Source organism: Bos taurus, chromosome 7 (assembly GCF_002263795.3).
Source record: "Bos taurus isolate L1 Dominette 01449 registration number 42190680 breed Hereford chromosome 7, ARS-UCD2.0, whole genome shotgun sequence".
NCBI lineage: Eukaryota > Metazoa > Chordata > Mammalia > Artiodactyla > Bovidae > Bos > Bos taurus.
Genome location: NC_037334.1, coordinates 80,511,488 through 80,534,596, shown reverse-complemented (window position 1 = coordinate 80,534,596; position 23,109 = coordinate 80,511,488). Strand labels below are relative to the sequence as shown.

Genomic DNA, 23,109 nt, shown 5'->3' with positions numbered 1-23,109 from the left:
TAGAATCTGCCTGCCAATGCAGGAGACCCAGGTTTGAATCCTAGGTCAAGAGGATTCCCTAAAGGAAATGGCAACCCAGTCCAGAATTTTTGCCTGGGAAATCCCATGGGGTCACAATCAGACACAACTGAACAACTAAACATCACAGTAATACTGGGCTTCTGACCTTACAGAACGTGTTAGGTAATGATTCTTCTTTATTTTTTGGAAGAGTTTGAGAGCTGATGTTAATTCTTTTTATCAGAGAAGTCACCCGACCCTGGAAATTTATTGGAATTTTTTTTGGTAATAATTGATTCAATCTCTTCACTTGTTTTAGGTCTATTAAGATTTTCTATTTCTTCTTCAATCAGCTTTGGTATTTTGTGTTTCCAGATTTTTAAAATTTCACCTATGCTGTCTATAATTTTTTTTGGCATGCAGCTGGACTATGTACAGTTATAACACATCTTATAATGTAAGGCTGGTAGTGACAGCCCCACTTTCATTTCTGATTTTAGTGATTTGAGCTTTTTCTTACCAGTCTAGCTATAAACATTTGTCAATTTTGCTGATCTTTAGAACCAGATTTTCTTTCGATTCTCTCATTTTCCTATTCTCTACTTCATTCCTCTCCAGTCTGGTCTTTATTATTTCCTTCCTTCGGTCTTCAAAATGTTAACTAATTAGGAAAATGCAAACCACAACTGTGATACCACCTCACACCTAACAGGATGGCTACTGTCAGAAAGTGTTGACAAAAATAGAAAAACTGGAACCCTCGTGTGCTGTTGGTGGGAATGTAAAAACGGTAGAGCTTCTGTGGGAAATGTGGCAGTTCCCAGAAAAAATAATTACTGTGATTTGTTTCTTGTTGCTTTCAAAGTTTTCAATTTGTCTCTCCAGATCGTGTTTTAAAAAGGCTTTGTTTTTATCCTACTTGGAGTTTACTACGCTTCTTCTATATGTACATTAAAAATTTTCATTAAATTAGAGAAATTTTTAATCATTATTTCTTCAAATATTTTATGCTTCTTTCCCTCCTCTCACCTGGGACTCCTGTTATACATATGTTGGTACTGCTGGTGTCGTCCTAAAGGTCATCTTAGTCTCTTTTCATTCTTTAAAAATTCCATTCTAAGCACTGATGTAATTCTGACTATCATTTAAATTTGGCCTCTCTCCAAGTTCCTTTTTCTATCTGCTCAAATCTGCTGTTGGACCCCTCTAGCAAATCTTTAATTTCAGTTATACTTTTCACCTCTAGAACTTCTACTTGGTTTCTTCGTAATTTGTCTTATTGCTATTTTCTATTTGGTTATATATTTATTCCCAAGGTATCCTTTATGCTGTGGATACGGGCTCTGTACAGACCAGTTTGTAAATGGTAGCTATGGTCATCATTCATTCATATCTAAGGCTCCTCTGACCATGGAGACCCTTGGAAGCAGCACAGTGTAGTAACATTCATGTATATTAAGCATGTGTTTCTCCAGAATAAATGGCAGTGAAGGTTGTGTTCTTGGGGACTACATTAGGGGTCAATAAATGGGATTCCTTATCTAATTAAAGTTAGTGAAAGTACTTTTCAGAAGTTTAGTTGTGAGAGACAAAGAACCACAAGTTCTAGAGAGAGTTGATAAATTCCTTTTACTTGTTTTTGTATCCACATGATTGTAAAAAAGCAAACAATGCTAATGGCCACTTTGGTGAAAACACAGTGTTCAAACCTTAGGAGGATTACATTCTTTGGACAGGTTTTATTCCCAGAATATCAAACCCCTTAGCCATGACAGCAGCAACTGCTTCACACAGCAGCATACGCCACATGTTCACCTTCAGGACTTCTCCTGAGAATACAAAGAGAGTAATTACTTTTTCTACAAATCACTGTTAAAGAATCTATGCTAGTTCTGGACTTTATTGAGAAGTAAATAGCCTAACATATGTTTTGGGGGCTTTAACTAGAATCATCTTTACTTAAACTGTAGAGAGAGAATCTAAGAAAGAAATAAATCTAAGAAATAAATTTCTGTTTAAGAAATCTGTTTTTAACTGATAAAATTACAGTCTAATAGTGCAGGCTTTGTATCTTTTATCTTATTCTTTTTTTAAATTCTGTTCTAGGCTTCATGGTCTGAATTAACTTTAAACACCATAATGATTTTTTTTTCCTAATGAAATTTTAAGTTCTCAACCATGACTCTCAGAAACGTCTACTTGCTGTATTATTATTAATCATTAGTTCAGTCTATTTCATTAACTATATAACACAATAGAGCAAAAAGCCTAAAAGAGGTATTATTTTTTTCGTCCAAGGGTAGTTTTCATTATTAAGAACCCAGAGACCGACTCTGTGACTATCAGTCACACTGCTTTTGTTGGAAATGTCCTATTCCTAGTGACCTTCAATTGCTTCTTTGGAGTTTTATGGCTCTAGCCCATGTGCCTGATGGTGGGGAAACGAGTCTGTTTAAGAATTCCATTTATGCTTGTATTAGAGCCAGTGCAATTCTGTCTGTTGTATATGATACGGGTTACTGTGTAACTAGGGGGAAACTGGGTGTGGGGGGTTTCCATAAATAAATTGAAAATTACCCACATCCAACTCAAATGAATGCCTCTGTTGGTGCCCAATCCCCAATATGACTACTGGATGAGCCACTTACCACTCTGCCGATCTTTCTCCACACAATAGCAGCTGTCATAGAATTCTGTGAAAGTAGTTGCCAGCTCATAGATATAATCACACAGAGTGTGGAGAAGTAAGTCATCTAGAATCTTCTGCAGAACCTCAGGGAACCGCAAAATGCACCTGCCTAGTTTCCATTCCTTCTCATGATCCAAAATGATTTCGGTCTCGTGAGCAGCTTTCCGGAGCATCTCTTCATCAATATTGGCCAGACGTGCAATTGACCTGAAAAATCAGGTAACGGCCATCATTCCCCTTTGTTAAGTATATTCTTCTCCGTTGAAAACAGGTAATAAAGAATGCCTGATCCAAAGTAGAAATCATCATTTGACTCAAAATTAAAAATGCTGCACCCCAATTACCTGATTCTAGTGAAGGCGTACAACAAGTAAGCCGCTGTGTTTCCTCTGTCATCCAGCATTTTGTCGAAGGAGAAGATGTAGTCATTCAGCCGGTTATGGGAAAGATCAGCATATTTGATACAGCCATAAGCAACAGAGGTCTGAGCAGCCTTCAATTCCTCTGTGGTTAAGACCTTTTGGAAAAACAAAAAATACTTCCTAAGTTACCAATCCTTGTTTTGTTGCACCATCTCACAGACAAAAGATGGTGGTAAGGAGCATCTAGGGCTTCCCAGTTGGCACTATTAGTAAAGAACCCGCCTACCAACACAGGAGATCTAAGAGACGCAGGTTCGCCCCCTGGGCCAGGAAGATCCCCTGGAGAAGGGACTGACTACCCACTCCAGTACTCTTGCCTGGAGAATCCCGTGGACAGAGGAGCCTGGCAGGCTACAGTCCATGGGGTCACACAGAGTTGGACATGACTGAAGCGACAGAACAGCACACAAAGCACGAGGAGCATCTGATGGTCTTTAACAGTAAACTGCAATGAATATCAACACTGAGGTAGGAAAACAGACCAATCTACAAGGAGGGAATAAGGAAAATAAAACTCATCAGCTCTGCATAACAAAGAATGCTTCCATGAGAAACCCGAGTTATAAATTATGAAATGTCAGCTTGAATACTCTTTCTCCAGTGTATTCAGTAGATATGAAACGAAAGCACCAATTATTAGTTTTTATCTGCTTCATTCCATAGAATATTCTGATATAGGTTATAGGAAACAAAATTAGGGTCAGGTAATTAACTGGAATAAAAACAGGGTGTCAAGAACTGGAAAAGAAAACACTGTCTTGGTAAATTTGGTCATATTCTGAAACATTATTAGGTCAAGTAAGTATATGAGGATTTCTGGTCTGGACATGATGCAGTAGCTTGAAGCAGACTAACCCCTTCCACCAGAATCAACTACTTAAAAGCTGAATAAATTGTATGAAGCAACTGTTTCAAGTCTCCAGAGAGCATCAACACAAGGACATCATTAAGACAACTAGCTGGTGTGCTGTCGGCCAGAAAACTTAACTAGGAAGATGACATTATCTAGAACTATTACAACTTTTCACCCACCAGTCAGATGAAATGACTAAAAACCAAGGAGGTGAGGTAGGGTGAGGGGGAACAAGACAATACAAACAACCGAAACACAGCAACAGCAACTTTAAAGACTGCAACTGGAGCTTCCCTGGTGGTTCAGCGGTTAAGAATCTGCCTGCTAATGCAGGGGACACGAGTTCGACCCCTGGTCCGGGAAGATCCCACATGCTGCGCAGCAACTACTGAAGCCCATGCTCCCTAGAGCCTATGCTCCATTACAAGAGAAACCACAGCAACGAGAAGCCCACGCACCACAATGAAGACCCAGCACAGCCAAAAATAAAATAAACAGATCAGATCAGTCGCTCAGTCGTGTCCGACTCTTTGCGACCCCATGGATCGCAGCATGCCAGGCCTCCCTGTCCATCACCAACTCCCAGAGTTCACTCAGACTCATGTCCATCGAGTCAGTGATGCCATCCAGCCATCTCATCCTCTGTCATCCCCTTCTCCTCTTGCCCCCAATCCCTCCCAGCATCAGAGTCTTTTCCAATGAGTCAACTCTTCGCATGAGGTGGCCAAAGAATTGGAGTTTCAGCCTCAGCATAAGTCCTTCCAATGAACACCCAGGACTGGTCTCCTTTAGAATGGACTGGCTGGATCTCCTTGCAGTCCAAGGGACTCTCAAGAGTCTTCTCCAATACCACAGTTCAAAAGCATCAATTCTTCAGCGCTCAGCCTTCTTCACAGTCCAACTCTCACATCCATACATGACCACAGGAAAGACCATAGCCTTGACTAGACAAACGTTTGTTGGCAGAGTAATGCCTCTGCTTTTGAATATGCTATCTAGGTTGGTCATAACTTTCCTTCCAAGGAGTAAACGCCTTTTAATTTCATGGCTGCAGTCACAATCTGCAGTGATTTTGGAGCCCAGAAAAATAAAGTCTGACACTGATACACCTTTTAAAAGTCTGGAATCATTTAAAGAATACTTATTAATTACAAAGAGGATAAACAGTAACTTCACAACGGAGAAAACTGATAGTATCACCGTAACAAAAGTGAGCAAAATTAATGTTAACAATCATGAGACACAGCAACATCGTGTGCCTCCTGAAATACTGAAGTGAGAAGGAAACTTATCTTCCTAAGACGGTATAACTTGAATTTAATCATGAAGAAATACCAGATAAACCCAGCTGCAGGACATTCCACAGAAAACCTGACAATAAGTGTCAAGATGATGAAAGAGAAAGAGCAAGGAACTGCCCAGATTAAAAAAGATTAAGACAACATGAAGACTAAATGCAACATGTGATCCTGGACTAGAAAAAGACAAATGGCAAAATCTGACTAAGGTCTGCAGATTAGTGAACTGTACTGTAGCAATGTTAATTTCTTGGTTTTGAAATCATACTACATCTATAGGATGTTAATATTTGGGGAGGCTGATATGGGAATACTTTGTACTATTTTATAATTTTTTTTGTCTGAAATTATTTCAAAATGGAAAACTATGATTAAGGTATTTAGAATATCCAAAATAAAGCATATAGAGGAGAAAAATAGGAAAAAAAAAAAAAAAGTGAAAAAACACTCTGGGACACAGTCAAAAGTTCTAACATAATATATGTACTTAGATTCCACAACAGAATGGGGCAAAGATGCAATGTTTGAAGAGATATGGCTGAGAATTTTCCTAAACTGATGAGGAACCCAACGCTCAGAAAAGTCAGCAACTTCAAGCAAGATAAATACAAAGGAAAGAAGGAAATACTCTACTTCCCTCTCCAAACCACACCTAGGCAATTAGAAACTGCAAGGAGGAATAAAGTTCACAGGAAAGTGTAAATATGTGGATAAATATAAATGGATGGTCTAAAACAAACACTACGCAAAAGACTTGAACATATTATTCACAAAAGATACCCTGATGATCAATAAGCAACAGTTAACGTAGTTACTCATCAGAGAAATGCAAATTTTAACTTGTGAGATGCTAATACATATTCACCAGAAAAGCTATTAAAGTAAGACTCACAAAACCAGTTATGTGGAAAGATACAGGGCAACTGGAACAATCGTACTAGTGATGGGAGTATATAACGCTTGTAACTCTCTCCTTGGCAATTTTTAAAACAGTTAAATGTAAGCCCACCCTACAACCCAGAAATGCCATTCCTAGATATACATCTAAGAGAAAAGTGCATGTACCCAAAAGGTGGCTTGAACAGAAATGCTGAAATTATTAACAGCTTCTTATTCGTTAACAGTCAACAAACAGAAACAACCCTAATGTCCTTCAACAGAAGAAACACATTAATACTATTATCTAGCAGTAAAAAGAACTACTGATATACCTGGAAAACAGCACATACTTTATGCTTTCATTTAAACTCCTCAAATAAACAAAAATGATCTATGGTGATAGGAAACTTTCTGGGGTGAGAGAGATATAACTTGATTGGTTGATGTTAGCATGGTCACAACTGAGCAACTTCACTTTCACGCACTGGAGAAGGAAATGGCAACCCACCCCAGTGTTCTTGTCTGGAGAATCCCAGGGACAGAGGAGCCTGGTGGGCTGCCGTCTATGGGGCTGCACAGAGTCGGACACAACTGACGCGACTTAGCAGCAGCAGCAGTGTGTATATATGTGTGTATAAAAATTCATCAAGCTTTACATTTACTCTATGTAGATTAAAAATAGTAGCTGAAATGGCCAAATAGTTAAAGCAGTTTTTGTTACTATGCAGACTAAACAAACTGATTAGTGACTGAATTTTCCACTTTTCATCTGACTGCCACTTATACCTAGGCCAGGACTAAAAGGCAAAACCATTCTGGAGATACCAACTGGGTACACTTGACAACCACCAACCGGAAACAGTAAAAAACAATTTCATGTTTCACTTTGCAAACAATGGAAATGGAACAGGTGGGGAGAATGTTCCCTTAGAGCCTGCCTTCATGCTCTCTGGATTATTAGTGATCTACCCAAACCAACCAGAGTATGTCCTCGAAGACCCCTTTTTTGTTTGGCTCATTCATGTCTACATTTAATCCTATTCTGTGTCTCTTTCTATAATTTTACTCTTCTGTTTACAGTAGTTATGTTCATTCCATTTGACTGCTGGAATGTAAAAGACCTAAGATCCTTTGACTCAATCTCTGACCTCTATTTTATAGTAAAAAAAAAAAAAAATTTTCCCCTACTTTGATGCAGTTCATCCAAATTTCACACAAATCCAACCACAGTCCTTTCTAAGGGTGCTATGAAAGGCCATCACGTCGCCTACTCTGTGGGCTCAAGGGAAGACTCGTGTGGTCGGTGTTACTGCTAATGACGACTCTTCACACGCTCCCAGGGAAAGGAGCTCAGCAGATGTACACTCTAATGTAGGATATTCACTCAAACCGCCTCAGTCTTCAGTCTTCTCCTGTCATTGCTTCAAAGCAGTGACAGGTGAACTGCCAAGCAGCAGCAGAGAGTCTATGCCACGTTAACAAAGGAAGAAAAGGCCATGGTCTTTTGTAATAGCTACGAACTACATTTTCACAATAAACACTCAGCAATTCATGAAACTAACTGTGCAATAACCTGAGATATAAGCCTGTCAGAAGTTGACTGACTGCTTATAAACCTTCCCAGTTCTCTCAATAAAAACAAAAATGAAAAACCACAACAAAATGCACACTACACAATATACAAGTCAGTCTTTGGATTACCTTGTCTCTTTCTTTTTCCTTCAATTTGTCCATGGAGCGTTTTAGTCCTTCTTCCAGGAGGTCAATGAGGCGCACTGTTTCACCCGATCGTGTTTTAAACTTCTTCCTAATAAAATTTAAATGTCCCGATTAAACACATTTTGAAGCAGACCTTCCAACTTAGAAATCTTTGAAAGTTAAGGTTTGACATCACCTTATTCAGTTGACAACTAGGGTGGTTGACAAAAGAAAAGTAGACACTCCCAAGTGTCTCTCATCTATAACCCTCTACTCCAAGCATTCTATGCTTTAGGCTCCTAGTAGCATTCTCTACATATCCATTTTTAATACAGTCCCTAAAAGGGAAAGAAAGAAGGCATCTGTTCATTTGTTCATTTTCCTGAACATGAGGTTTGGGTTAGTTGTTTTGCCTTCTTAGAGAATTATTTAATACTTTTGCTTCTAGAATTGCTTGGGAGGAAATTCTTAACTGGAATCTCACTTGCATTTTCCTGACTAGTAATTCCACCTTTATAGTGGTAGCCAACCAGAGAAGGCAATGGCACCCCACTCCAGTACTCTTGCCTGGAAAACCCCATGGATGGAGGAACTTGGTAGGCTGCAGTCCATGGGGTTGCTAAGAGTCGGACACGACTGAGCGACTTCCCTTTCATTTTTCACTTTCATGCATTGGAGAAGGAAATGGCAACCCACTCCAGTGTTCTTGCTTGGAGAATCCCAGGGACAGGGGAGCCTGGTGGGCTGCTGTCAATGGGGTCGCACAGAGTCGGACACGACTGAAGTGACTTAGCAGCTTAGCAGCAACCCTAAGAACATATCAAAATCAGCCTGAGAACTTTTAAAACTGGATGTCAGGGCCCCACTCATACCCACTGAAATCAGAATCTTTGTGGATGGGGCAAAAGTACAGATAAGCACTGCCCTGGGCAACTGCACTGTTAAAAAGCATCTCATGAAAATTGAATTTTACCTATTAAATAAGTTTGCAAGATACTGTCTTTTTTTTCCTTTTAAATTAAAAACATTGTTCAATCCCAACAATGATACAAAGGAAGCATGCTTTTCTATTGAACATAAAGTCTGCCAAAGTGCCCGTGATACTTCCTGTTAAAGTTGTATGTTCAAAGTTGCCTTTAAAAGGGATCATCTTGCCCTTTATTACGGAATTAAACTCCTTTATTATTCCAAAACTACATGATTTCCCAGGCTTTCCTTATGTCATCCCCGCCCATCCTTGAGAATCCAACAACTTCCAAACCTTCTGTGTGATGAAATGATACCCATCATAAAGCCTAGGCAAAATGCTAAGAAAGCCTTCCTTAAGGACGTCTCCTCTTGGCAAAATCTGGTCTTTCCTGTTACTCCCTACTGTGCCTGCCTTGAATCTTTATCTTTCGTGTGTGTGGGTCCTCTCTTCTCCTCTCACCAGTGGTTCTAGAGAGGGACGCACAGCTGAATATCAAAAAGAGCTTTCAAAAACAGATGCCTACTACCCACTGCAGACCTAGAAAGTCATTAGCTCTCCTGGGAGGGCCTGGCATGTGTATTTTAACAGGCTCCAAAGGGAACTGCTCTGCTTTAGAGGACAGGCTTCTTCAGGAAAGAGGACGTGTTTTATGTTATCTTCATGTACACACTGTGGAGCACCCAGCCAATGCCATGAACAGTGGGTGCTCAATACACAGGAAGTTGATCAAAAAAATGATAAATTTTTTATTGTAAAAAGCCTTAAAAAAAGAAAAATTCACTAAAAAAAATAGACGGCAGAATCTGAGCATTTTATTTATTTTTTTTGGCCACACTGCACGGCATGCATAACTTCCCTGACCAGAGACTGAACCCCACGCCCGTGTAGTGGAAGCTCAGAGTCTTAACCACTGGACCACCAAGGGAGGTCTGAATTTGAGCATTTTAATATCAATGTTTAAAATATGGTAGGATGCCACTGGCTAGCTATCCCTGATAATTTTTTTTTATGGTGTAGGACACCATAATTACATGAATGCAGATATCTAAAACAATACAACCAGGGTAGGAAGAATCAATACTGTGAAAATGACTATACTACCAAAAGCAATCTACAGATTCAATGCAACCCCTATCAAATTACCAATAACATTTTTCACAGAACTAGAACAAAAAATTTAACAATTCATATGGAAACACAAAAGACCCCGAATAGTCAAAGCAGTCTTGAGAAAGAAGAATGGAGCTGGAGCAATCAACCTTCCTGACTTCAGATTATACTACAAAGCTACAGTCATCAAGACAGTATGGTACTGGCACAAAAACAGAAATAAAGATCAATGGAACAAGACAGAAAGCCCAGAAATAAACCCATGCACCTATGGGTACCTTATTTTTGACAAAGGAGGCAATATACAATAGAACAAAGACAGCCTCTTCAATAAATGGTGCTGGGAAAACTGGACAGCTACATGTAAAAGAATGAAATTAGAACACTTCCTAACACCATACACAAAGATAAACTCAAAACGGATTAAAGACCTAAATATAAGACCAGAAACTATAAAACTCTTAGAGGAAAACATAGGCAGAACACTCGATAACATCAATCAAAGCAAGATCCTCTATGACCTACCTCCTAAAGTAATGGAAACAAAAGTAAATAAGTGGGACCTGATTAAACTTAAAAGCTTTTGCACAGCAAAGGAAACTATAAGCAAGGTGAAAGACAACCCTCAGAATGGAAGAAAACAATAGCAAATGAAACAACTGACACAAGTTTAATTTCCAAAATATACAAGCAGCTCATACAACTCAATACCAGAAAAACAAACAACCCAATCAAAAAGTGGGAAAATGACCTAAACAGACATTTCTCCACAGAAGACATACAGATGGCTAATAAACACATGAAAAGATGCTCAACATCGCTCACCATTAGAGAAATGCAAATCAAAACCACAATGAGATATCACCTCACACCAGTCAGAATGGCCACCATCAAAAAGTCTACAAACAGTAAGTGCTGGAGAGGGTGTGGAGGAAAGGGAACACTCTTGCACTGTTGGTGGAAATGTAAATTGATACAGCCAGTATGGAAGACGGTATGGCGATTCCTTTAAAAACTAGGAATAAAACCATCATCTGACCCAGCAATCCCAGTCCTAGGTATATACCCTGAGGAAACCAAAAGTGAAAAAGACATATGTATCCCATTGTTCACTGCAGCACTATTTACAACAGCTGGAACATGGAAGCAACCTAGATGTCCATCGACAGATGAATAAATGAAGTTGTGGTACATATGCACAATGGAATATTGCTCAGCCATACAAAGGAATGCCTTTGAGTCAGTTCTAATGAGGTGGATAAACCTAGAACCTATACACAGCGTGAAGTAAGTCAGAAAGAGAAAGATAAATATCGTATTCTAACACATATATATGGAAGCTAGGAAAATGGTGCTGAAGAATTTCCTTACAGGGCAGCAATGGAGAAACAGACATAGAGACTAGACTTGTGGACATGGGGAGAGGGTGAGATGTATGGGAAGAGTAACATAGCCAACAGGCATTTGCTGTATGGCTAAGAAAACTCAAACAGGGGCTTTGTATCAACCTAGAGGGGAGGGAGACGGGAGGAAGTTCAAAAGGGAGGGGATATTTGTATACCTATGGCTGGTTCATGTTGAGGTTTGACAGAAAACAACAAAATTCTGTACAGCAATTATCCTTCAATAAAAAAAATAAATTATATAAAAACAAAAAAAACACAAAAAATCCTCTAGCCATTACATGATAAACAAATGCTGACATATAATTATTGGTGATAAATATCAGACATAAAAAGTAAATGTGCTTTTTAGGAAGCACATTTACAGGAAGCTTGGTGCTGGTGCACTGGGATGACCCAGAGGGATGGTACGGGGAGGGAGGTGGGAGGGGGGTTCAGGATTGGGAACACGTGTACACCCGTGGAGGATTCATGCTGATGTATGGCAAAACCAATACAATATTGTAAAGTAATTAGCCTCTAATTAAAATAAATAAATTTAAATTTAAAATGAAAAAAAATAAAAATAAAAAAATAGAGACTTCCAAGGCAAAAAAAAAAAAAGTAAATGTGGTAATTTTCTCCCAATTGTAGGAATAATCATCTAAATGTTAGTCAAAAGAAAACAAAACAGGAAAATAAGATACTCTAAAGCAATACTCACGTGTTTGATTTTTAGCACTTTCTTAGGACCGTGAATACCTTAAGGACCAGGTGTCTTCCAATTACAAAAAAAGTGCAGCTATACAGAATTATATGTTTGATCTAAGGTATTTTGTCTGCATATAACCTTACATCTAAAATAAATACCCTGACATTTATTTGGGTAGGGCTAGGAGTACTCTTGCCTGGAAAATCCCATGGACGGAGAAGCCTGGTAGCTGCAGTCCATGGGGTCACGAAGAGTAGGACACGACCGAGCGACTTCACTTTCACTTTTCACTTTCATGCATTGGAGAATGAAATGGCAACCCACTCCAGTGTTCTTGCCTGGAGAATCCCAGCAGGGACGGGGGAGCCTGGTGGGCTTCTGTCTATGGGGTCACACACAGTCGGACACGACTGAAGCGACTTAGCAGCAGCAGCAGGCTATAAACTTAATTAGGATTTTTGCACATTGGCGTGTTAAGCACCTTGAGCTACTTCATGAAGCTTTTAGAAACATCACCCACTTTTATGTGATGGCAGAATTTAGGCCATGTCTCCAAATCAAAAATGATGTGGTAATTAAATAACTAAGGGATCCTAAGACAATATTAAATGGAAGATGTAAAAATCTCTCAATTCTTCCTAAAAGGCTGCACTCTGGCAGTGATGAGACACAGGTACGGAACAGCTTGGCTGCGTACATACTACAGCTTATACAGACTCTGGTATCAAATGAAATGGTCTCTACTGAAGAATCTGGGGGTCGGGCGCTGTTACCACCTTCACATTTGCAGACTTACTTGTCTTCCCCCAGCACCACACCAAATCCAGCATGAGACACTCGAGTTACGGCAGGGTCATACCAACCAATCATTTGAGCAGCACCAAATACTGTCTGGAAGTGTAAGGACTATAAAGAAATAGAAAGAGAAAGTTACTTGCTAAACTTTCTAATTTAAAAAATGACTTAAAGCTCTTCTACTTAGGAATAAAGATTTGTAAAATTCAAATCACTCACTAACCTTTTAAGGCAAGTAAAGTTATAGAAGCTCTTCTTTATTCCTTATATATGAGAATAAGGGAACATCCTTCCTAGTTTACAGAGACAAGTGGGAAAACTGAGAAGTGAACAAGTTTGGCCAAATTCAAACCCTGCTCTCTCTCTCATATCACTTTTCTGAATTTCCGTCTTTGAGGAAAATTTACAGGGTTTTTGAGTGCCAAATGCTTCACCATACTGCCTTACCTCCAATCAGACAATGCAAGTTGATACAAATGTACAAACTTACTTGTCCATTGTCCACCACATAGATGATCATATCTGCTTTTTCCTCAAACAGTCTTTGTTTAATGGCAGCCAGGTCAGATGTATCATAGGTATAACCTCCATCCGATTTTACTATGGTTAATGGTACAGAACATCCTGGAACAAACACAATCTTTCTGCCATCGTCCACTTGCACAAATCCTAGAAGAAAAGAGAAAAAGAGAAAACTGTGTCTGGGCACCCAGGGAGTGTTTCTGGTAGTTCCCCAAAGTAACACGACACCTGGCTGCCAAACTCTTCGTAGAGCATTTCAGTCTATGAGGAGTCGTCCACCTGCCCAGCAGACACAAAACATGGCAATCTGTGCTTTGCTTTCAAGCAGGAGCCATAGCTTCCTTTGGGAGAAAGATGCAATTTCTATCATTACCTCTTAAAATGTATTCATTTATTTAGTTTTCGAGTTACAACTACAACAGAGTTCAGGGCACAAACATGGCAGGATTCAGCATTGAAATGACTAGTAAAATGGAAAAAATAAAATCATGTTCATACACATGATGAAAAAGGCAAAATTCTTGGATGCAAGAAGGGACAATAAGGAACATGATGGTAAAATCAGCCATATTTCAGAGTATGCTGCTGCTAAGTTGCTTCAGTCATGTCTGACTCTGCGACCCCATAGACGGCAGCCCACCAGGCTCCCCCGTCCCTGGGATTCTCCAGGCAAGAACACTGGAGTGGGTTGCCATTTCCTTCTCCAATGCATGAAAGTGAAAAGTGAAAGTTAAGTTGCTCAGTCATGTCAGACTCTTAGCAACCCCACAGACTGCAGCCCACAAGGCTCCTCATCCATGAGATTTTCCAGGCAAGAACACTGGAGTGGGTTGCCATTTCCTTCTCCTCAGTGTGTTTACTATATGCTAAACACTATATTGAGTCTTAAATTCAACCTTCACAATAACTCTATGCAGTAAATACTATTACTATTGCCTTTTTCCTTTTTTAACATTTTAGAAAACTGATGCTTGGTAGGGTGAAAGCAGTATAAAATCCTGGTTAAAAACAAACTCTGAAGCCACACTGCCCAGGTTTGAATCTTGACTTAGCAGTTATTAGCTATGTGACCTTGGGAAGTTACTAATTTCTTTGTGCTTCTTTTCTTTCTTTAATGGACATTACTTTTCTTGTTATGAGTACAAAATAATGTCACAATTAAAGTGTTTCTCACATTATGACAATCTGGATTCTCATCTTCCCCTTACAGCAAGGAATACAGTTTCCCTCCAATATCCTAAACTATTTCTAAGGACCCCACACTTGCTTTGCCTTGCTTTGGTGAATTCCTCCTTTCTGCTAGCATGACTAACATGGCCAGCTTCTTTTCTCATTATTAAAATCTTTTTACCTACGTCTACAAATAACAAATTCTGGAGAGGGTGTAGAGAAAAGGGAACCTTCTTACATTATTGGCAGGAATATAAACAGGTGCAGCCATTATGGCAAACAGTATGGAGGTTCCCCAATAAACAAAAACTAGAGTTGCTGTATGATCCAGCAATCTCATTCCTGGGCATATATCTGGATACAACTATAATTCAAAAGGATGCATGCGCCCCTGTCTTCACAGCAGCACTATTCATAACAGCCATGGAAACAACCTAAATATCCATTGACAGATGAGTGGATAAAGAAGACATGACGTACACATACAACGGGACACTACTCAGGCATAAAAAAGAATGAGATGTGCCGGGAGCCGGTGAGGCATTCCACTCGTGACAAAGGTCATGAGGAAGGAGGCTCGGCATACGCAAAGGCGGGATCGAGCCTCAGGAGTCCCCCTGGATATTCTCGAGCATCTACCCCCCCCAAAAAAGCCAGAGTCTGCCTACTTTATTGCTTTGTGCTCTCACCTCGGACTTTACTGGGGGCTGTCCCCCACCACCATCTCCCTCTCTCTGTCAAAGAGTTAACTTACAGCTCCAATTAATAAAGTTCCTGGGCAATTAGGAGTGTTTAAATCCAAACCCCTCAGATGGCTCTCTAACTCGCCTGACAAATTTACCCGGGCTCCTACAGCTATGCATACGATTGTTTACAGTCTCCCAGCCTGGAGAGGCATGGGAAGCTTAAGATATTCAAATAGCTTAGAGCTTCTCAGAGAGTTAGAAACTGTCAGAATAAAACTAGTAAAAGATTTCATTGATGAGCCAATGCTTGCTGCCAAGTTTCCACATCCTCTGTACTGTATCCTTGAATGTGTATTAATTAATAGTTGGTATGTAGAAAACATAAGTAGTGGCCTTGGTGTTAGCAACTTTAGACCCTTAAGGTAATAAATTCTTTCCTTTGTTGTAAACCCATTACACATCCGCCCTATAGGAATGCAATTTTATCTAACACCTTTGGAAGATGGCGCCAAACCTTAAAATAATTACTCTTAGAGAAAATCAGTCTTTGTCAAGAGTCATAAAATGTTAATAGGCCTTCTGGCCAGAAGATGATGTAAATCACCTAAACCATTTGTATACGATAAATCTGCAGGAAAGAAACCCTGGTTTTTGATAAGGATCAAAGACTGCTGACTTTGCATCCCCTATTATCCTCTATGTGTAACTTAGGGTATAAAAGCCCCTGTTGAAAATAAAGCTACGGGCCTTGCTCACCAAAGCTTGGTCTCCCCATGTCATTCTTCCCCTCAATTTCCAGCTGAGTCTCCATCTGGAGCGTGGAAATCCTCTGCGACCATTTATTTGCCTGGGCTTCTAAGACCCACTCAAGAAGGTGTCTAAGGTGGGCACCTTCCGCTATTCGAGAGGGCGCCTGCGGCTTCCGTGGTCAGAGCTAACCTGGTGTCACGGGTTATATTGATTTTCCACGTAAACCAAGCTACTCAGCTTCTTTTCTCCACTGAATTTTCCTACTGAGCTATCCTCATTCTATTACTCTTTCTATCTCTAATTAACATTTGAATAGGTCGCTGAAGCCGTCTCTCCTTCGAATACCCTGGATCAGCCGGGGCTGGACCTCGGCAGAGATGCCATTAACAGTAACACAGATAGACCTAAAGACTGTCATACTGAGTGCAGTCAGACAGAGACAAAATCGTGATATAACGTACACGTGGGCTCTAAAACATGACACAAATGAACCTACCTGCGAAAGAGAAACAGACTCACAGAGAACAGACTTGTAGTTAGAGGGAGGGAAGGGGGTCTGGAGTTGGTAGTTCCAAACTGCTATACACAGAACGGGTAAACAGGGTTCTATCATATAGCACAGGTAACTAAGATGAATATTCTGTGATAAATCACAGTGGAAAATATGAAAAAAAATTTATATATATAACTGAGTCACTTTGCTGTAAAGCAGAAATTAATTGTAAATCAACTATATCTCAAGTTAAAACAATTTTTAAAAATTCCTTATCTTAAAAGTATGGTCCTTAAGTTTCCAGAATGTGATTAGTAAGTATCATTTCTCATTCAAGGAACTAAGCTTCCCTGGAGATAACAGAAGAGCTGAATCCACAATTAAGGCAGGAAATGTACAAACTTATCCTGAAATATTGTGTCCAGAAAACAAGTAAACTATCAAAAACTCTAAGGGTCAAGGGGGAAAAAATGGAAAGCCACTTGAGACTACCATTAGCGAAATACAAGACAATTTGAATATTAAAAAAATAAAGGCAAACAGTTGGAAAATATAAAATATATTAAACCTAATTTACAATAATGCTAAAAATAATCCAGTTGTTACATCTGGAAGATATTAAGAAAGTAGTTTACTATTCTGAAAACTGGTAAATAAAAATAAAGAAAGAACCAAGCATTTATACTGTTTGCCTATGAACCGTACCTCTGGTTAACCAAAATGATTATGCGACAAAGTTCTGCACAGGAGAATTCCAGGTAACAAACCAAGAAACGACAGAATGCTGTATTCCCAACCTCCAATAAAACAACAGAACCAAGTCATGACCATCAATAGCGGCTAAAACCACTAGAGGAAAGTCTAATGGGGAAATTAAAGGACAGATCAGGTTGACAATACCTGAACCCACTAATTCATCTTAACATCGTAACAAGAGAGTCAACTAAAAAGTGGCATTCTCACAAATAAACAAGACAAAACAAGAAAAGAAAACACAAATCAGAGTTTAATCTAGCCTCTTTAGAAAATACAGATAGAGGAATTATGCCACACAACACCATACGGAAATCTCTGTAAGACAAATGGCCTAGTTTCTTCAATAATAAATGAGAAAGAAGTGTGGGGCTATGGAGAGAAACCCATGACTTAACAAATTTTATATTAAACAAATGTAATGTGCAGACTCTGAATCAGCTTAGGAAATGTGAACTCATGACTTGCTATTAAGAAATCATTGGGACTTCTCTGTGGTGGTCCAGTGATTAAGAATCTGCCTTGCAATGCAGGGGCATGGGTTCAATCCCTGGTCAGGGAACTAGGATCCAATCCCTGGTCAAAGAACTAAGATCCCACACGTCACAGAGCAACTAAGCCAGTGGACCAGGGCACAGAGCAACTACTGAAGGCCACGTGCCACAAGAGAGTCCGTTCACTGCAATGAAAGATTCCACATGATGTGACTAAGACCTGACGTAGCCAAATAACAAATTAAAAAAAAAAAAGAAAGAAGTATTAATTGTCATGGAGTGATAACGCTATCATGGTTTTGAGGTGGGATGAAGGGTCTGTTGTTTCAGAGACAAACCAAAGCAGTTATAGAAGAAATTATATAAGCAGTGTACAGGAAGGTAACAGACACAATAAGGTCTGCCTGTGTTCATAATTAAGTTGGTGACAAGTGCATGAAGCTGGGATGTCACTATAATATTCTCTCTGCTTTTGCCTATGTTTGAAAATTTGTACAATCAAGTTAAAAATAAAAAAAGAGTGCTTACCTCTATCTTCAAACTCCTTTACAATATCATGCATCCTATCTTGATAGAAGGATTCTCCCCTCTCTATTAAAGAGATGTCCAATGCCTCATAGATTTTATTAAACTCTAGGGAAAAAGTCATAAAATAAAGAGAATGTATAATTTAAAAAGATAACCTACAGTAACACAATACATTTTACTGCCTCGTGTGGCAAAACAGCCACCAGCCTCTTCCAAAGATCTACTGGCTATTCGTGTTCATCTGTTCTTCAAAGTGACCTTTCAGATAACACTGTCAAGTCTGAACACTCAGAACTGTCTTGAAACCATAAATGAATATGGAGAACTAGGGGACGTGGCATGACACTCTACCCAAACATTCTGTTCCACCCTGGTGTGTATTTCCCTTCATTTTAGCCCTACATATTTCTGGATAGATTTATTTGTAAGGATTTTATAGCTTCGGATGCTTAATGTGAATAGCATCTTTTTCCTTTCTACTTTTTTTCTAACTAATTTTTCCTGACTTCTAAAGAAATTAAATTTTGCACCTGCCTGTCTTTATAAATAAACTTTCTTTGTAGTTTCAATTTCAGAAAATATGTAAGAAAAAAAAATCTATTTGTTAGCCCTTGAATATTTAATACGTCATTCAAAGTCAATTCTGAATACTCAAGAAACTACATGCAGTAGTATTCGCTGGAAAAATAAACAAAGCCCAGAAGCTTACCTTGGCGGGAGACATCACAGATGAGTTTCCAAGCTTTTATGATGTCTGGATTTTTACTCTGGAGCAAAACAACACACTGATATGCTCGCTTCTTAAATTCCTCCTCAGTATCAAATCTCTTCTTGGATTCCTATATTAAAAAAGGCAAGGTTTGTAAACAATCAGCCCCATATTTCTAGATAAAACACATTTCTAAAAAAAAAGAAAAAATCCCACAAAAAAACAGAGGAAGTAAAAATTTAGATCTGTTGAACAAGTGTTCTATCTCAACAGTCAAAGAATGTTGTTACAAATGAATGTGCTAATAAAACCCAATTATTACTTCTGAAATAATTTTCCTTAAAAATGTAACATTTGATCACAATGCTACCTCCACCTTTCCAGTTCACACTAGTGCTTGTGTTCCGGGAGAATGACAATGTACAGCTAACACATGAGGCTGAATTTTCCAGGTTCTAATTTCCATTCTAAATAATTTTTTTTTGGGGGGGTGGTAATTAAAAATAAAATCATGGACTTCCCTGGTGACACAGCAGATAAAAATCTGCGTGCCAGTGCAGGGGACACAGGTTTGATCCCTGGTCTGCGAAGACGCCACACGCTGTGGGGCAACTAAGCCTGTGCGCCACAACTACTGACGCCCGAGAGCCTCAAGCGTGGGCTCTGCAACGAGAGAAGCCAGCGTGCAACTAGAGAGGAGACCCCGCGGCTGAAGCCAGAGAAAGCCCGTGTGGAGCAACGAAGACCCTGAGCAACCAAAAATAAAAAAAATTGCTTTCACTGGTTCCTATCTACTTTGAAAGCAAAACGTGCTTATTAAAAAAATATTGTTAACCCTATCCCAAACTAACCAGCAATAACATTCTGATGAAAATTCTAGGTATCTCTTTGCAATCACAGATCTGTATGTTTTAAAAACTATAAACATATGGTTTTTCTTTTATCCTTGGTATTAAAATTCAGCAATGTGTTTTAAATATTATATGGCATTAATAGATTTGCCCATTGTATTCAGTGCACAGAATTCCAGCAGATTATAGCTATCTCACTTAACTGATACCAGTAAACAATTTTCAATCTTTTCATTAGAAAATACATACCAAAAGATTAAAAAAAAAACCTGTAAAAAAGCCAGTTACCAACCAACCAAAAAAAGTTTTAAGTACTATATTACTTCTTAATACAGTAATCCTATTCTTGGGACTCTATCATAAGAAAACAATTTTAAAAATGAGAAAACTTACATGTAGAAACATGTAGGTACAACCTACAAGTAAACCTACAAGTAAAAACATGAAGTTACTTACTGAGCATCCCCAAAATGGGGGGGGAAACCAAATAATAAGGAGCATACACTTTGGTCTACAAATCCAAAATAAGATGTGGTCACAAATTAACATGAAAGAGTATGATAAAACTTTAAATAGGTACAATACAAAAATGTTACTATAACCACAATTGATATAATAAAAGTTTATATACGGATAAGTGAAAGAGTCAAAGACTGTTTACTACAGTGATTTATTTAAAATTATGGTTTATGGTAAATTTGTCTTTAAAAAACTGTTTATACTTAATAATGCTTTCAAAACATACGGAATCAGGAAGATAACAGCAGCATCAAAATTTTGAAATACTAAAATGTACTTTGACTAACAAACTCCTAAATTCACGTAAGAATGGGTAATGCTGTAGATTTAAATTTTTAACATACACCAATAAAAGCAAACATGCTACAATGAGGAACAGAGAATGGAGCAACTTTTATTTAACCCCATAATAGCTTCAAATACCATTTAAAACTCCCTAAGGAAAACAATTATGATAATTGATAGACACACAAATAATACAAAAATAAATGGCACCAAACCTTATAAAAAGCCTGAAGATCCCCAATGGGAGGTGAAACTGTTAGGTAATCTGGAAATTTATCTTGCAGGTGAGCAATGAGCATGCCAAACTGGGTTCCCCAGTCTCCTACATGGTTTAATCTAGTATCAGACACAGAACATAAAACCACTTAAAAATGATAAACATGAACTGGACTATAAAGAAGACTGAGTGCCAAAGAATTGATGCTTTTGAACTGTAGAGTTGGAGAAGACTCCTGAGAGTCCCTTGGACTGAAAGGAGATCAAACCAGCCAATCCTAAAGGAAATCAGTCCTGAATATTCATTGGAAGGACTGATGCTGAAGCTGAAACTCCAATACTTTGGCCACCTGATGTGAAGAGCTGACTCATTTGAAAAGACTTTGGTGCTGGGAAAGGATTGAAGATGGGAGGAGAAGGGGACGACAGAGGATGAGATGGTTGGATGGCATCACCGACTCAATGAACTTGAGTTTGAGCAAGCTCCAGGAGTTGGTCACGGACAGGGAAGCCTGGCATGCTGCAGTCCGTGGGGTTGGTTGCAAAGAGTTGGATACAACTGAGCGACTGAACTGAACTGATATTCCATTAGGAACCACAAACATTAAGTGCCAGTACATCATGTTTAGTAGTGTTCTTTTTATGAAGGTGTTTCCTCATCTGGTCTGAGAGGCAAAGACAAGGTCTGTTATGTTTGTCATTAGATACCCAATAATGAGCCTGCAAACACCTGGCCTACAGGATTTGCTGAATGAAGTTCCTATGAATGGACTGTGATCTGTTTATTGCTTAGTTAACTGGGAGAGTGGCAGTCAGGTCAATGTTGGTCATTACCATAATTTTATGAAAACGTAACTTTTCAACCAATTATTTCAGTATAATTTAGTAGTTCCCAAATATCAGAGAAGGCGATCGCACCCCACTCCAGTACTCTTGCCTGGAAAATCCCATGGATGGAGGAGTCTGGTGGGCTGCAGTCCATGGGGTCGCTAAGAGTCGGACACGACCGAGGGACTTCACTTTCACTTTTCACTTTCATGTATTGGAGAAGGAAATGCCAACCCACTCCAGTGTTCTTGCCTGGAGAATCCCAGGGACGGGGGAGCTTGGTGGGCTGCTGTCTATGGGGTCACACAGAGTCGGACACGACTGAAGTGACTTAGCAAATATCAGTGGACAAAATTCATCAAAATATATCAATCCAATCACTTCTCATTCCTCACTGCTTTCATCTAACCTCAAACCATCAGATCACCTCTTCAGTTCAGTTGCTCAGTCGTGTCCGACTCTTTGTGACCCCATGAATCGCAGCACGCCAGGCCTCCCTGTTCAAACTCAAATCCATTGAGTCGGTGATGCCACCCAGCCATCTCATCCTCTGTCGTCCCCTTTTCCTCCTGCCCCCAATCCCTGCCAACATCAGTCTTTTCCAATGAGTCAACTCTTAGCTGGATTATTAAAACAGACTTCTAATTAATTACTATAGTTCCTTTTCCCTTCTTTGCCTAGTTTATTTGAAGAAACCAGGGCAATCTCTAATCAGATTATATGCCCTACTAAGACTCTCCAAAAGCTTTCCACTGCATTTAATAAAACTGCAATTTCCTACCATGGGCTACAAGGTCCAGTACAATCTGTTTCTTGCTTACGTCTCCCACTAAAATATATACTTCTAGTATACAGGACGGAAAAGGCAATGGCACCCCACTCCAGTACTCTTGCCTGGAAAATCCCATGGACAAAGGAGCCTGGTAGGCTGCAGTCCATGGGGTCGAGAAGAGTCAGACACGACTGAGTGACTTCACTTTCACTTTTCACTTTCCTGCATTGGAGAAGGAAATGGCAACCCACTCCAGTGTTCTTGCCTGGAGAATCCCAGGGACGGGGGAGCCTCGTGGGCTGCAATCTATGGGGTCGCACAGAGTCAGACACAACTGAAGCGACTTAGCAGCAGCAGTATACAGGAGGCACTCAAGGAATATCTGTGCAATAAATGAGGGAGTTTTCCCCTTGGTTCTACATCCACCCCAAGTCTTAATAGCTATTAGTCCAAAGGAGGGGCCAAAGATATAATTTAAAAGCCTAATGGGTGATTATGAAGCAGACACTTAAGAATCACTGATTTAATCAAAGGTTCTTTCTCTAGTGATAACTTTCTTTTCTATAGAAATCTCCAAAGAAAGGCAAGAGTACGTACCTCAGCACGTTATATCCTGCAAACTCAAAGAGGCGGCACATGCTCTCGCCTATGATTGTTGACCGAAGGTGGCCTACATGCATCTCTTTAGCTATGTTGGGAGAGGAAAAGTCAACTATAACCTGGGA

General features: G+C 39.4%; 1 protein-coding gene across 1 annotated transcript in view; it reads right to left on the bottom strand.

Annotated features, from left to right (window-relative positions):
- Positions 1-1,606: 1,606 nt before the first annotated feature.
- RARS1 (arginyl-tRNA synthetase 1) overlaps positions 1,607-23,109 on the bottom strand; it is a 29,243-nt gene continuing 7,740 nt past the window's right edge. Inside the window, exons 6-15 of the mRNA NM_001105338.2 lie at positions 22,982-23,103; positions 20,784-20,904; positions 18,914-19,043; positions 18,205-18,309; positions 13,299-13,477; positions 12,810-12,919; positions 7,843-7,948; positions 3,034-3,206; positions 2,649-2,896; positions 1,607-1,829 (exon numbers count right to left, since the gene is read on the bottom strand). Coding sequence (NP_001098808.1) covers positions 1,720-1,829; positions 2,649-2,896; positions 3,034-3,206; positions 7,843-7,948; positions 12,810-12,919; positions 13,299-13,477; positions 18,205-18,309; positions 18,914-19,043; positions 20,784-20,904; positions 22,982-23,103 — 1,404 coding nt within the window. The 3' untranslated portion in view covers positions 1,607-1,719. The remainder of the gene's footprint in view (positions 1,830-2,648; positions 2,897-3,033; positions 3,207-7,842; positions 7,949-12,809; positions 12,920-13,298; positions 13,478-18,204; positions 18,310-18,913; positions 19,044-20,783; positions 20,905-22,981; positions 23,104-23,109) is intronic.